This window comes from Eumetopias jubatus, unplaced genomic scaffold (assembly GCF_037043125.1).
Source record: "Eumetopias jubatus isolate StellerSeaLion01/CBP00866 unplaced genomic scaffold, mEumJub1_p1.0 scaffold_4, whole genome shotgun sequence".
Taxonomy (NCBI): Eukaryota; Metazoa; Chordata; class Mammalia; order Carnivora; family Otariidae; genus Eumetopias; species Eumetopias jubatus.
Window position 1 is genome coordinate 59,907,141 of NW_028274810.1, and position 14,879 is coordinate 59,922,019.

The 14,879-nt window shown below is 33.7% G+C and overlaps 1 protein-coding gene across 3 annotated transcripts in view; it reads left to right on the forward strand.

The window, feature by feature from the left end:
* Positions 1 to 14,879, forward strand: part of OMA1 (OMA1 zinc metallopeptidase) — an 87,549-nt gene that overhangs the window by 7,091 nt on the left and 65,579 nt on the right. For all 3 annotated transcript variants that reach the window (XM_028106952.2, XM_028106954.2, XM_028106953.1), the window contains exons 2-7: positions 1,628 to 2,142; positions 4,828 to 5,056; positions 7,180 to 7,353; positions 7,449 to 7,556; positions 10,162 to 10,290; positions 14,501 to 14,575. In XM_028106952.2, the coding sequence (XP_027962753.1) occupies positions 1,643 to 2,142; positions 4,828 to 5,056; positions 7,180 to 7,353; positions 7,449 to 7,556; positions 10,162 to 10,290; positions 14,501 to 14,575 (1,215 nt within the window). In that variant the 5' untranslated portion in view covers positions 1,628 to 1,642. The remainder of the gene's footprint in view (positions 1 to 1,627; positions 2,143 to 4,827; positions 5,057 to 7,179; positions 7,354 to 7,448; positions 7,557 to 10,161; positions 10,291 to 14,500; positions 14,576 to 14,879) is intronic.

Consider the following 14,879-nt stretch of genomic DNA (forward strand, 5'->3'; position numbering starts at 1 on the left):
ATTTGAGTTATCCTACACCTCTCTGATGCTCTGTGCCTTTTTTTTTCCCTTGGTTTTTTTATTTTGGTTTTCTTGGTTTCTATTGATATGTCAGGTTTACAGGTCTTTATTTCATTGTTACAATATCTAATCTGCTGTCATCCAGTGTAATTTTCATCGAAGACTTTGTACTTTTCTTGTTTAGATGTTCAGTATAGGTCTTTTTAAAAAAACATATTCTACGTCTCTACATAACATTCTCAGATTTTAAGTTCTTACACATGGAATATAGTTGTAATAACTATTTTAATATCTATCAATGCTGTCATTCATGTTATTTAGGAGTGAGTTTTTATTAATATTTTTCCTAATTATGGTTCACATATCCTGCCTTTTTGCTGCCTGGTAATTTTTAATTATAAATTATACCTTGCTGAGTGGTGGATATTTTTATATTCTTTTAACTGTTTTTGAGCTTTTTTGTAGAATGTGGTTAAGTTCCTTAGAAACAGTTTGATCTTTTTTTTTTTTTTTTTTTGAGTCTTGCTTTTAATCTTTGTTGGGTAGGGCCAAAGTAGCTTTTAGTCTAGGACTAATTTTTCTCTAATGAGGCAAAACCTTCTGAGTACTCTACCCAATGTCCCATGAATTCAAAGGTTTTCCACTTTGAAGGGTAGATATAGACACTCTACTCTGCCCTCCATGAGCCCTGAATATTGCTCCTCTAATACTGTCAGGTGATTCTTTCCCATCTCTAGGGACTTCCCTCATGTGAGTGCCCTGTTTAGAACTCATCTGAGTACACCAGACAGATTTCCTTGTGTAACACCTTCTGGAGTTCTTTCTCTGTACAGTTCTGTCTTCTCTTGTACTCTGCTCTGTGGGGTCTAGTTACTGTGGCCTACTTGAGCTCCCGGCTTCATCTCTCCAATTTAGGAACATTGTTGGGCTGTGCTAGGTTTCCCCTCTCTACATAGTGGCCTAGAAACTGTCCAGGCAGGAAGCTGGGGCAATTGTAGGGCTCATCACATTTGTTTTCCATTGGAAACATTGTTTCCAAATTCCAACACTGATGAGTTCCAACACTGATGAGTGTTGGAACCATTGTTTCATTTATTCTGTTTTTTTTTTTTTTTTTCAGTTTTCAGTGAGAGGATAAGTCTGGTTCCTCTTATTCCATCTTGACCCCAATCAGTAGTACGAGGATTATATTTGAACGGATCAGATTTGTATTTTAAAAAATACATTTTGAAACTTAGATTTTACTGTTCCATTACATGCTTTTCCCCTTACTTACTGCCAGTTGCTAAAACCTACTGTTATTTTTGCTTAACCCATTTCTTATTTCCCAATAATTTAGCTGTTAAAATAAAAAGATTTCCCCCAACTAAAACTAAAAAACGAAGAAAAAATCCAAGCTTCTAAAGTATGTGTTGTAGAGTTAAAAAAAAAAAAAAGGAAAAGCTGTTTGGTTTGTATTGTTGAGGGGTGTTGCTGTGGGGGTGGTGGTAGAAACCTAAGGTAATTCAGTCTGAGATATATCAAGGGAAGAATGATTGACACACCTCTTTCTTAAGTGTTTTGTTCCCAGTTTTGTAAATAAGTATTTTCCAGAGATATTTATAACTTATTTTTTTTTGTGTTCCAGATAAGGAGAAGAAAGATGAATTTCATCTATGGACTGCAGTCTGCTACTAGAAACTGTGTTTTCTTCCGATTTCATGTGTTGGCCAACTGGAGAAAATGTAACACACTAGCTGTCACCTCACCAGACTGTCATCAAGTACAAATTAATCATATAGTTAATAAGTATCAGGGTCTGGGAGTAAATCAGTGTGATAGGTTGACTTTTCTTCCTGAAAATTTTTATTTCTGTAAGACTTTTAGTAAAAAAAGACCAGGATGCCTCTTGAGCACGAGATATAAGGAAATTGGGATGGTTACCCCAAAATGTTCTGTGTGGAATGACTCTTTTTCAAGACAGCTACTGATAAAAGAAGTTACAGGAGTTCCTGCCCTTTCACTATTGCATCCTCTAAACTGTCTTCATGAAAGAGACATCAGGAGTTTCCACACTTCTCCTCGGTTTCAAGCTGCTCCGGTTCCTCTCTTGTTGATAATTCTTAAACCAGTGCAGAAACTATTCGCAATCATTGTAGGCAGGTAAAAAGCTTTAAAAAAAAAATAAACTTTTATATTCAAAGGTATTTATAAAATTATACTTTTAATGAAAACTTGTTAGATTTCCCACCCATATTTAGCTCAAAATTAAGTTTCTAAACAGTTGGGTCTACCCAGTTTTGTTAATGATTTAGTAATCTTGAGATGATTTACTGCATATTTTTTAAGATTTTATTTATTTACTTATTGAGAGAGACACACACACACACACACACACACACACACACACACACACACACACACACAACTAGTGCAGGGGGAGGGGCAGAGGGAAAGGAAGAGAATCCTAAGTACACTCCATACTGAGCACGGAGCCTGAGATCTGTGAGCCTCACAATCCTGAGATCATGACCTGAGCCGAAATCAAGAGTTGAATCATTAACCGACTGAGCCACTCAGGTGCCCCAATTTACTGCATATTATAGTATAAAAATATGATCTTTAAAAAATTATATAGATACTTTTTTAAAAGATCTTATGTTTATGATTGCAAGAATGAGAAATGTTGGTCATAGTTTGTGTGTAAGAGCAGTACTTACAAACATATGTGTTTAGTTACGGAATCTGAGGCAATGGGTCATGAAACTGAAGAACTTTACTTATTTAAGAATGGGCTCATTCCTAGCCAAGTTAATGCTTAACTAGTATTTATTAATTATTCTATTTCCAACACATCTTTGTTATTTTCTCTTGGGTAGTCCATCATAATATGTTTTTATAGCTAAATAGTACCTTATATTTAATTTAAACCTCTCCCCATAAATAATCTTGTTTTCTCTTATTTGCTCCATTTATTGAAGAAAGGTAAAGTTAGGCATTGTCTCCTCATAAAGCTTTCTTACCTTTGATGACTGTGAAGGCCCTTCTAGCCCTCCGACTCCCATACTAACCAAACCGATTTTCTTTCTATCAGAAGTTGAGAACTTGTACTTTCTAATGTATTGTGTTCCTTATGACTTGACATTGGCACCCAGGAAAAAATACAGCTGTGTTAACTCTTGATGTAAGAAATGGCTGTCAGAGAAAACCAGAGCTAGACAACAGTTAAAGCAGTAAATACAGATTTTATGCAGGACTTTTGCAGTAGGGGAAGAGAGACCTAAGTATAGAACCAGAGTTAATTTTGAATACAGCATGGGCAAGTGGGAATTTATAGCCAAGGAGGAGGGTGAGGTTTGGTGGATGGAAAATTACTAAGAGGAAACATTAGGAGTAAGGGGGGGATTCTCCCTAACCTGACCCTACTAGGCTTCTTGCTGAAGGCAGGTGAGGGTGGTCAGATATCACTTGGGGGCTGGTGAATGATGAGGAATCTGATCAGATACTGAGGGTGATCAGATATGGAGGATGGGGGATTTTGGGTAAACTGATTTAGCAGGATTCTTGCTGAAACTGGACAACAAAGAGAAATACAGAAGTCTAAAGGTGAGGCCTAGTTGAAAAAAGCCTGAGCAGAGTCTGGTGGAAGAGAGAGAATCTTTGTCACAGCTCAGCCCAAGTTCTTAGGCCAACGGCTCTTTTTCATACTTTTTAATAATTATTTTTACCTTTTTGTTTTTGTTACTATTTTAACAACATTTTCTTTCATGTTTTCATACTTTTAAGCAAAGAATAATAAGTCAGATAAAGTTTTAAATAGGAAATAAGTCTGGCCTAAGTTTCTTCAGGTTGAAACACTTTGAGGCATTTTAGGTGTGTCACTTAATAAAATTAAGATAAATTGAAGTTATTTTATAAGGTGAATTGTGTCAAGAGAATGATGTATATATCTTAAATTTTTGTTGTGATTTCACAGATGAACTTATGAGGAAAAATTTTGTCCCAGTGTTGAAAACAATGCTTCTCAAAATGTCTGTGAACCCCAATAACCAGCAGAGTATTGTTGCCTGGTAGAAAGTAGACCTCCTCATTTGTTAACCATACAGTCTCTCATTTCCTTATTTACAGTGTTTATGTTCTTATTACCTCTCCTTTGTCATGTTCTTGAGGGGGTAGTGGACTTTTTGCTGGTGAGCAAAATTTACTTCTAAAATCAACGCTGAGGTAGTTACCTTTGTACCTTGCTAAAGTCCTGGCAGATTGTGCCAGAAGTCTGATGAGCAGTAGGGAGGATCGTGGTTAAAGGTATAGATTGTTGTACTGTAATCCCCTCAGATGTTTACTGGGCCAGTTTATCCCTACTAAGTGGTTGAGTGCTCAGACTCTGGGATCACACTTTCTTCCTTGCCTGGTTTTCCCTTATCACTTCTGCAACCTTGGGCAAGTTGCTTCACTTCTCTTTGTCTCAGTTTTCTCTTCTGTAATGGGGTTATTGTGAAGGTTAAATGAGATGACATGTATAACAATTTGAATAGCAGTTTGCATGTGGTAAACAGTCAATAAATGTTAATTAATGGAAGTTGTGTAAAATAGCTACTCATTTAGTGTTCACCTTTAAAATAACTGAAGAAAATTTAAATGAACATTAGAATTTTTAACTATAGTTCTATATAATTGATTACTTTTTCATTTTAGCTAAGAATTTTATAATTGAAAAAATTCATCTATACAGAGAAATATATCACAAAAATTGCAGTGTTTGATGACATAAAATCCTAGCATGAGATTAAGTTTTGGTGATATGTGCTGATACTATTGTCAGAACTTTGAATTTTCTTTTTGCTCTAGGGGCATAAGGAAATGGTGGCAGGCACTTCCTCCTAACAAGAAGGAACTATTTAAAGAAAGTTTAAGAAAGAATAAATGGAAGTTACTCCTTTGTTTCAGTAGTTTTGGATTGCTCTTTGTAGTATTTTATTTTACTCACCTGGAAGTGAGTCCTGTCACAGGAAGGAGCAAGCTACTATTATTGGGGAAAGAACATTTCAGACTTTTATCAGAACTGGAATATGAAGCAGTAAGTAGTAAGAATTGTTTATAATTAGATTGCTTAATATAATACTCAAAGCAGGAGAGTTTCTTAAGTATGAAAGATGCACTACTTTTTTATGTTAGTCTTTGATAGAAAATTAACATTTCCCAAAAGGCCTCAAACTTTTCATACATAGTATTCCTCCTGCCTACCTTGCTTTTCTTCTCATTCACCCAGCTAACTCCTGCTCATCACATGTCACCTTAAATGTTACTTTCTCAGGAAAGCCTTCCTTGATTATCCAGGCTGGGTTAGGTAGGTTGGCTACATTAGGCTCTAGGGGGTATCCTTCATACAAACTAAATTATGAATGAGCTCATTTGTATTTGTGTACAGTGCTTGGCTCTACTGGGGTCAGGTCTCCTACTTTTATTTTGTCTTTGCATACTGTTTTCTTTCTTCAAATCACTTATCATGAGGGTAACATAATTATTTGCGTAATTATTTATTTGCTGATCTGTCTCCTTTGTTAGCCTAAGCTCTATGGGAACACAGACCCTGTTTTATCATTTTATCTTAAGTACTAGCACAATGTACAAAGTGGTGCTTAGTATATATTTTTTTGGATAAGTAGGTATGTAATAGAATTTTGTACCTTGAAAGTAATGTAGAATAGGATTTTTTTTCTAAAACATCATTTTTGACAATTTATTATATTTTTTGAATGCAAAATAAAGTTGGAGTTCAGAAACCTTAACTCCTTAGCAAGTACAAGGTAAGTTAAGCCTTTTATCCCACTAGCATGTTTCTTGACAGATTCTCTTTTTCCAGTTCTTAGCACACACATAGTATATGCTGTTAGTATTTGTTGATTTAAAGTCTCATAGTCTCACTTGACAGTTTTGGCATGGCTAAATCTTTATATCTTTTTAGTTCAGTTAAGATTCTGAGTTTGTTGGTGGAAAGTTACCATTAAAAAAGAAATAACAATGTTTTTTCACTAAAAATGTTGTTCCTAGTAAAGATAAGATACATCTCTTCTAGTAGAATTTATACAGAGATTGGAGGTATTTTTTAGGATAGTCTTGTCTGAAGCAAGTTTGAGGAAAATGTTCTGGAAAGATTGAGGCAGGCCTAGGGTTAAATTATTATTGCTTTTACCGTTCATATCATTTAGAAGCTTTGAAAGATTATATATATCTTTGTATATATTTTTATTTTTTAACCTACAAATGTAATAACCTGCTTGATACAAAATTTCAAGCACATGGTCTTATAGAGATATTATAAAGTGCTATTATTATATATAATTTTGCTTGTTTTGTCTACTTCAGAAGGATTAATATACTAATTTTTTTGTTGTTTCAGTTTACATTGGTGACTTGTGCTTTTTAAAAATGCTGTTGATTTTAAAGACTATTTCAGATTACAATTCTATAAAAACATCTCAGGGAAGGTTATAAACTTCTTGATCCATATGTGAAAGGAGTTATACCTTTTATGGAAATTAAAGTAATATTTTCAGAACATTTTTAATTTTCCTACATTTGGAAGGGTTTCTCATGAACATAGCTCCAGAAAAGTGTCTTCATATGGTGGCTAGTCTTACTCAACATAGTGTAGAGAAACTGACATGCCCACTAGTCCTAAAATTTCAGTAATTTCCTTTGATTCTGTGTGAATAAAACTTTAAAATTAATGAAGTATCCTTTTTTGGTAGAAGTTTTTTTTTTATTAAGTATAGGGTGTTTTTTTCAGTGTGTTAGAGTAATTTTGTATTGTATTTCTGTATGTGAAATCTTTGTTCCCTAGGCAATGTTTTGTTTTCCAAAATATTTAGGAAAGTAGAAATCATATTTAAGTGTTTTATTTGTTTATAGGCTAATAGAAAAGATGAAAGTTTTATTTCAACCAATTTATATGAAAAATCTTAGTTATTAGAATTCATTCCATTTGTGAGAAACCACATTGCCTTTGCATGAATAATTCAAATTTAAGGATTTGAGTGTTTAGTATATGTAGATTTTTACATAATTAAAAATTAAAATGTTCCACAGTAAGTAGTCATATAATTTTTCATGAAGCAATATAAACATTTTGTAGAGCTACAACTCTTTTAAAATAAAGATGACTTAAAAAAAAATAAAGATGACTTTTTAATCTTTCAGTGGATGGAGGAATTTAAAAATGATATGCTCACTGAGAAGGATGGCCGATACCTAATGGTTAAAGAGGTGGTTAATCATTTGATTGAATGCAATAAAGATATCCCAGGGATCTCTGAGATCAATTGGATTATTCATGTGGTTGATTCTCCAGATGTAAATGCCTTCGTGCTTCCAGTAAGTGGAAGTTCTCACACCTATGTTTAATTGTTCAATTTAATGTCCTTGTTTTTTTAAGGTGTTCCACTTACATTATTTTCTTTATGGTGCAGAATGGACAAGTGTTTATCTTCACTGGGCTTTTAAATAGTGTAACTGATAGCCATCAACTTTCCTTCCTTCTGGGCCATGAAATAGCACACGCAGTACTTGGGCATGCTGTAAGTACCTAGAATGAATGTTCAGTTCTTGGAATACGGCTTTGAAGTTAGCAAGTTAAATCTTTTAAAACCGAATCTTTTCAGTTTTCTTTTTCCTTAAAAGATGGAATTTTAGATTTAATAATTGACTTATTCTATTGTTTGAAAAAATATGATTGGTTGTGAGAATTTTTATGGTCTTTAGTATTTGATACCTGAATAATTAGTATTTCTCTTAAATACTGTTGTTATCACCTGTCTCTTTTGCTAAAAAGTAATTATTCTCAACCTCTAATTATTTCAAATTAGATTTTAAACTTTCCATAATTATTAACACGCTTGTAATCTGTTCAGAAAATTAACTATATGAAAGTGATATTACTATTTAAGTAAGTAAATCAGTTTTCTTGCTTTTTTATTCATTCTCAGAGGATGGCTTGGAGCATCTCTGAAAATCTGTGGAATGATATGCCATATATAATTAATGCAGAGTAATAATAATGATAGTTTGCCATTTTACAGTTTGCTAAGCTTTTAAATACATAGCTTCTCAATCATATTTTTAATACCATCCTCATTAAGTAATTACTCTTAAGTAACATGAGTAATGTGGCCAACTGGCAAATTGGGACTTTAACAAAGTTCTTGTGTTTGCAAATCCAACACTGCTTCCTTTTACCACAGTTACCTGATTATTGGCAGCACTTTTTTATAATGGATCATAGAATTCAGGTTGATTTATATTCCTGTGAATACACATCTGTTTGACTTGGTATGAATCCAAAAAACTAATGTATTTGTTTACTCATATATTTATTTTTATTCATTAAAAATAAGTATGTCTGTTTTGTCCACATTAGAGAGATGTATATTTCCTAATTGAAAAAATGAAGGTAAATAGTGAAAGGATCGTGAAATGCTATGTTGGAAATGCAAGTAATACTAATTTTAAATGGAAATGATAATGTTATTAATCTCTCTAAAAGTCATCTCAAATTCTGTCTATTCCTTAAAGTATTAATAAATGGAGGTGGGCCACAGTTGTGCTTTTCTGAAGCACAAATAGTAATTATCTCCTTTATTTCTTCTGAGTTACAGAAAAATATAAAAAACATTTTCCTTGAACAGATATATACAAAAATAAATCTAAGCAACCGAAATAGATTGTCTTTCAAGAGAGGGCTTCATAACTGCAAAATCAATCAATTTTGGTCATTTTTAGCATTTAAGAGGTTCATATTCTGTGCCTTTACTTTTCTGGCCTTTAGTTCAGTGCCTCATTCAGCATATTGTTGTCATCTCTGTCAGCACAGGAATGCTAATTAGATAAGATATAAAAAGAAAATAGTCTTAAAAGTTGAAAATAGTTATTAATATTTTTTTGTAGAGGTCTTATACATTATCAGTACTGTATTTTCTCTTTTAGCAGTCTCCATTTTGATTTGATGTAGCTTTTAATGTTGTTTTCTTTGTTCCACAAATACATATTTAAAAAATTTTTTTAGTTTTCTAAAACTCTGTAATAGCAATTTTATTCCTTAATAAATAATAAGGTTTTTCTCTTCAGTAATGACTTTTTCATTTGTAGTTATATTCTTTTGTGCTAAAATAATTCCATAATTGTTTTTCATGACACACAGTTCGTATAATAAAGCAATGCTTTGTGAGGGCAGATTATACCGTTAAGAGAAGTGTTCTATGTGATTATTTTTAGTTGTCAGCCAAGTTTCATACGTTCAGGTAATGATTCCTACACTGTCAGTGTCAGCATTACATTAACATTTATTAATCAGCTTTAGTAGGGAACAATGAACAATCCAGTGTGTTAAACTTGTATTTAGAAATTACCACTCAAAACAACTATTTTAAGTAAAATTGGTTACTGCTATAAATAAATATAAAAACTTCATAGAACTTGATTTCCTAGTGAGAAATACCAGAGTGATAAAATTGCAAACTTACATAAATGAATCATACTTTATATGTTAGGTCATAAAGTCCAAAAGACTTTTATTTCAAATAAATTTCTAATCTTTTTCTGAATTTTTCATGTTTTAACTCTTTCATATGTTCAGTAGTATTTAGTCTGTTCAAAGGTATAAGCATAATAAGCACATTTGTTTGCTTTAAAAATTAATGACTACATTAGAAACTAAAACTTCCTGGGTTTGATTCCTTGTCCTTTTACTAATAGCTCTGTGAAATTTGGCACCTCTTAGCTTCTCCTCATCTTAGTTTCTTTATAAAATGGGGATAATTGTACCTATTTCACAAGATTATTATGCTTGCTAATATAAAAAGCATACATTGTTATATATTCATGTAAGAATATACATTCCTATCTATGAACTTGTCACTGTGTCTAAATGATGTTAGGTGGCTCAGTAAATGAATGAGTGAATGTATATACACGTAAGCAAATATGTAAGTAAGGGATGGAATGAATTAAAGCACACAGAAGAAAAAGAATATGATTTTAGTTGGTGAAGGTCAGTTAAACATGTAAATTATTTAATGTGATTACACATGATGAACTAGAAAATATAGGTGTATACTGTCTTTTAATTTTTTTGGTATATACTCTTAATTTATTAAATGTAATTTTCATTATTTTGATTATTCTCAGGCAGAAAAGGCTAGCTTGGTTCATTTATTGGATTTCCTAGGTCTGATTTTTCTCACAATGATTTGGGCCATTTGCCCTCGAGATAGTTTGGCACTTTTGGGCCAGTGGATACAGTCTAAACTGCAGGAGGTAAGTGTGAGACAGTAAGTAGAATTTGTAATGGCCTGTGATGAGGATATTTTAAATATTACTATAAAGTAACAGATACCAGGGATGTTTTCACATACCATGAAATACAGCTACTAAATTTTAGTGTCTTATGTTTTCTCATTTTTAGGGGATATTCTTTTTTTTTTTTTTAAAGATTTATTTATTCCATAGAGAGCACACGCACACATACACACACGCACAGGCATCAGCAGGGTGAGGGGGCAGAAGGAGAGGGAGAGAGAGAAGCAGATTCCCTACTGAGTGTGGAGCCCTCGGGGTTCAACCTTACCCATGAGACCATGACCTGAGCTGAGACCAAGAGTCAGCGGCTTAACCAGTTGAACCACCCAGGCATTCCTTTAGGGGATATTCTTAATAACGAGCATTCAAATTAGAAAATACTACATCTTTTAAATGATGGAGGGTAGATGTGTTATCAGGGCTTGGCAACTTTTGGCTAACATAATATTGTGAAGGGGGGACATAATCATTGGTCTTAAGGAGAGAAAACATGGTCACAAATCCTTTCTTTCCTTTTGTCACTTTACCTTCAGACTTTTCAGTTTTGTCTCTCATAGTGACTGGTGTACTTATTATGACTCTCCCTTTCCCCAAATATTTGCATTCTGATGGGGAACTCTTAAAACCTGTGAACTTTTATGGGCACCGTGTTGCTGAAACTGCTTCACCACCCTCATCTCCTTACTCCCAGTTAAAATAAAACTACCTGGAAAATAACGAAAGGATAATCTTATTAGGTGTTTGTTAACTTTCATTTTAGTACTTATGTATAATGATAATCGTTGTAAAATTTATTGAGGTCCTCATTTTGTTCAAAACATTGAACTACTGAAAGTAGGTCTTGCAATCTTGATAATTGCTTTGTTAACTATGATTAATTATTTTATTTTACATCTTCACATATTTCCTCTTGTCCTGGGAGGTGTGGTGATTCAGGAACAATCTTATTTGTTTATTTAATGATTTGTGGAGCACCCATCATTGGGCCATCTGGGTGCTGTTTAAATCTAATGTGTAAAATTCTTTGAGACAAATTGCTTTTGAAATTGGATAACTAAGTCTTTTATTTGGTGTTACCATATTGTCTGGCTGCATTTATATTGAAATAAAGGTTCTTAAAAGGAAAAAAAAAGAATGGTTATTACTTAGGTTACAGGATCTCATATTTTGAATTTTATTTCTGTTACTGATATTCTGGGAAGTCAAAGGAGTTAATGTAGTTTTTTACCCATTTATCAGTATATAGCTTTTTTCTGTAATCTGAAGATTTTGTCATAAGAAAGATAACTTGTGGCTGTTTCTCCCTTGAAATACTTGATGAATCCTGCTACTTCATATAATTCTTTAAAAATTAAACTAAAAATAAAGTAGGGATTACTTCTCTTTGAACCCTTTTTCCCTAAATCAAGGCTTCCCCAGTAATTTTGGTGACAAGGAAATGTTTCTCTAGAAAGCCTTGCTTCTTATGATTGGAGAGCAGGAGGGGATATTGATAGTGAAGTCATAAAGGAGTGGGAATTGCTGACATTCATTTGCCAGAGAAAAGAAGAAACAGGCCTTCACGTAACTATCAGGGAATCCTATTTTTTAATCTTAAAAGATTGGGGTATAATATAGCAGCCCTCATAGAGTGCTACTAGGTATGGTTTTTGAAAGCTATTTGTAATAATTATAGTAGCTAAGATTTATTGAGTACTCACCATATGTTAGGCGCTAGGATGAACACTGTAGTTTAATTATGTATAGGGGTTAAGAATACAGCTGTGAATAGATGGACCTATATTTGAATTTAGGCTCTGTTAGACCTAAATTCTACAGAACTTGGGTAGATTACTTCACCAATTATAGGTCTGTTTCTTCATCTGTAAATTGGCATAATACTGGCTAACTCAAAAGAACTATTATGGGTTTAATGATGCATTTTAAAGTAGGATCCCTCAATCTAAGCACTATTGACATTTTGGACTAGATAATTCTTGTGGGAAATTGTCACGTGTATTGCAGGATATTTAGCTCTAAACATCTACTCTAAACATCTGACCTATACCCACTAGATGCCAGTAGCATTTTCACCCCCCTCCTCCCTCCCCCACAGTTGTGACAATCAGAAATGTCTCCAGGGGTGCCTGGTGGCTCAGTTGGTTAAGTGTTCAACTCTTGATCCCGATCGGTTCGGGCATGATCTCACCACCAGTCATGATCTCAGTGTCGTGAGATTGAGCCCCACATCAGGCTCTGTGCTGGGTGTGAAGCCTGCTTAAGATTCTGTCTCTCCCTCTGCCCCTACACCACCTGCATGCACTCTCTCTCTCCCCAAAAAAAAAAAAAAAAAGTCTCCAAACATTTCCAAATGTCCCTGGGAGACAAAATCATATCCAGTTGAGAACCAGTGATTATAAAGCATTTAGCACAGTACCTAGTGCAAAGTAAGGACTCATTAAATAGGAGCTATTATTATTTGCTCATTTTATCCTGTCTATAACCCTAGGAGGTTGGTGCTATTGCTACTCCATTTTACATATGATGCTACTGGGCTTAGAGGGGTTAAACAATTAGCCAAGAGTTCACAGTTAGTAAGTGTCAGCATTTGGACTTGAGTGTAAATTTCTGTCCTTTTAAAGCCAATGTTTTTAACCAGTTATGCTATCAGTAGACTTGAGGGACCCTGGCAGATTGCTCATTAAGAGTGAAGACATGATATGGTATGTTCAGCAACCTAGAAAAGACATGATCGAGAAGGAGGAAAGTCATATCTAGTAGTCATGTGCTGCGGATCAGATTGATTATATTATTTCTAGACATCACTGACATGTAGCTACCTCTGAAAAAGTGTTTCCTCTATTAATAACTCTGTTCTCAAAAGTCCTGCCTATTGAGCCATCTATAAATTTTAGTACTTACTGAAAATTAGAATTTAACTGGAAAGCATTCACATAAATACAAGTAATTAAGAAAGTTAAAATTACGATATCTATTTGTATTTTTTTTATTGAGGTTGGAAGAAAATTTCATTTCCCTAACTAATCAATACTTAGGAAAGGTGGAATTAAGATAATTTATCAAAGAAAGAAAATTCTGCTCTATGGTTAATTTTCTAACTGAAATAAATTCTCTAGTAGTGTCAGTGGTTATTATCTAGCTATATTTTTTCAATTGTCTTTTAAAACTGCAAGATCAAAATGTTCCTTGGCCATATTAAAAACTTGCTTTAATGAGCTTTCTTAGGGGATCCTCTACACGGTAGGTAGAGATTGTAATTGGGAAAATAGAAGTGCAGATATCCCCTGCTTTCTGAAAGTTTGTGTTATGTCACTTGGCTTTTAGGCTTTTTTCATAAAAGCAAACATACTCTTTGGATTTCTTCTGGTTAGTGAAAACAGGTACTAATGTAAGTCTTTTCTAAAAGCAAAGTAGTGTGAGGCAAACTTTTGGAAAGTGGGGGATACTTGAACAGTAGTACTCCTCCCCCATTATCCATGGGGTGGGGGGGAGGGTGGGATATATTTAAGACCCCTAGTGGATAGGCCTCAAGCCTCAGATAGTATCAAATCCTATATATACCATGTTTTTTCCTGTACATACATATCTGTGATGAAGTTTATAAGTTAAGCACAATAAGAGATTAACAATAATAACTAATAATAAAATAGAGCAATTATAACAACATACTGTAAAAAAAGTTACGTGTGGCCTCTCTCAAAGTCTTATTGTATGTACTCACCTTCTTGTGATGATGTGAGATGCTAAAATACCTATGTGATGGGATGAAGATAGGTAAATGACGTAGGCGTTGTGGTGTAGCATTAGGCTACTATAGACCTGACCATGTGTTAGAAGGACCATCTGCGGGTAACTCAAACCATGGAAAGTGAAACCATGGATAAGGGGGATTGCTGTACTTCATGTGATACTATAGACTGTCCAGAAGTCTGTAGGCATAATTTTTTTAATATTCTTTTCATGTTTTTAAAATATTAATCTGTGATGGAGGAAATAAAGGCTGCAATTTGTGTTTTATGTCATGGTGTTCTTTAAATGTTAATCATGGAAAGCATAAAAACTTTATCCTAGATGCTCCATGAAATTAATTTTAAAAATTGCACTTTGTTACTCCTTTTACTGTGAAATAAATATGCTAATGGAGCTTCTCTTTCTTATTTCTTCTTAGTATATGTTTGATAGACCGTACAGTAGAACATTGGAGGCTGAAGCTGACAAAATTGGATTACAGCTTGCTGCAAAGGTAAAATGCTTGGTAGTTGAGAAAACAGTGCCCTTCACACAGTGAAAGATAAATGTACGTTGTCTTAATGAGCTGTGGCATGAGCAGAGAATGAGAGTTGGACTGTATGAAATTTTTCATTAATACCTTTTTAAATTTGTGTACTCTAGAAGCTGATATACTATCTTTATTTTACTCCTCTCCTTTTTTTGTTGATCTAAGGGGGCTTTTTTTAGTAAAATAATGTATAATTGTTTTTCCCCACTCAGAGAAAGGTTTGTTCTATTGTAGCTATGATCCTAGATGAACCACCTGAATTTTTACA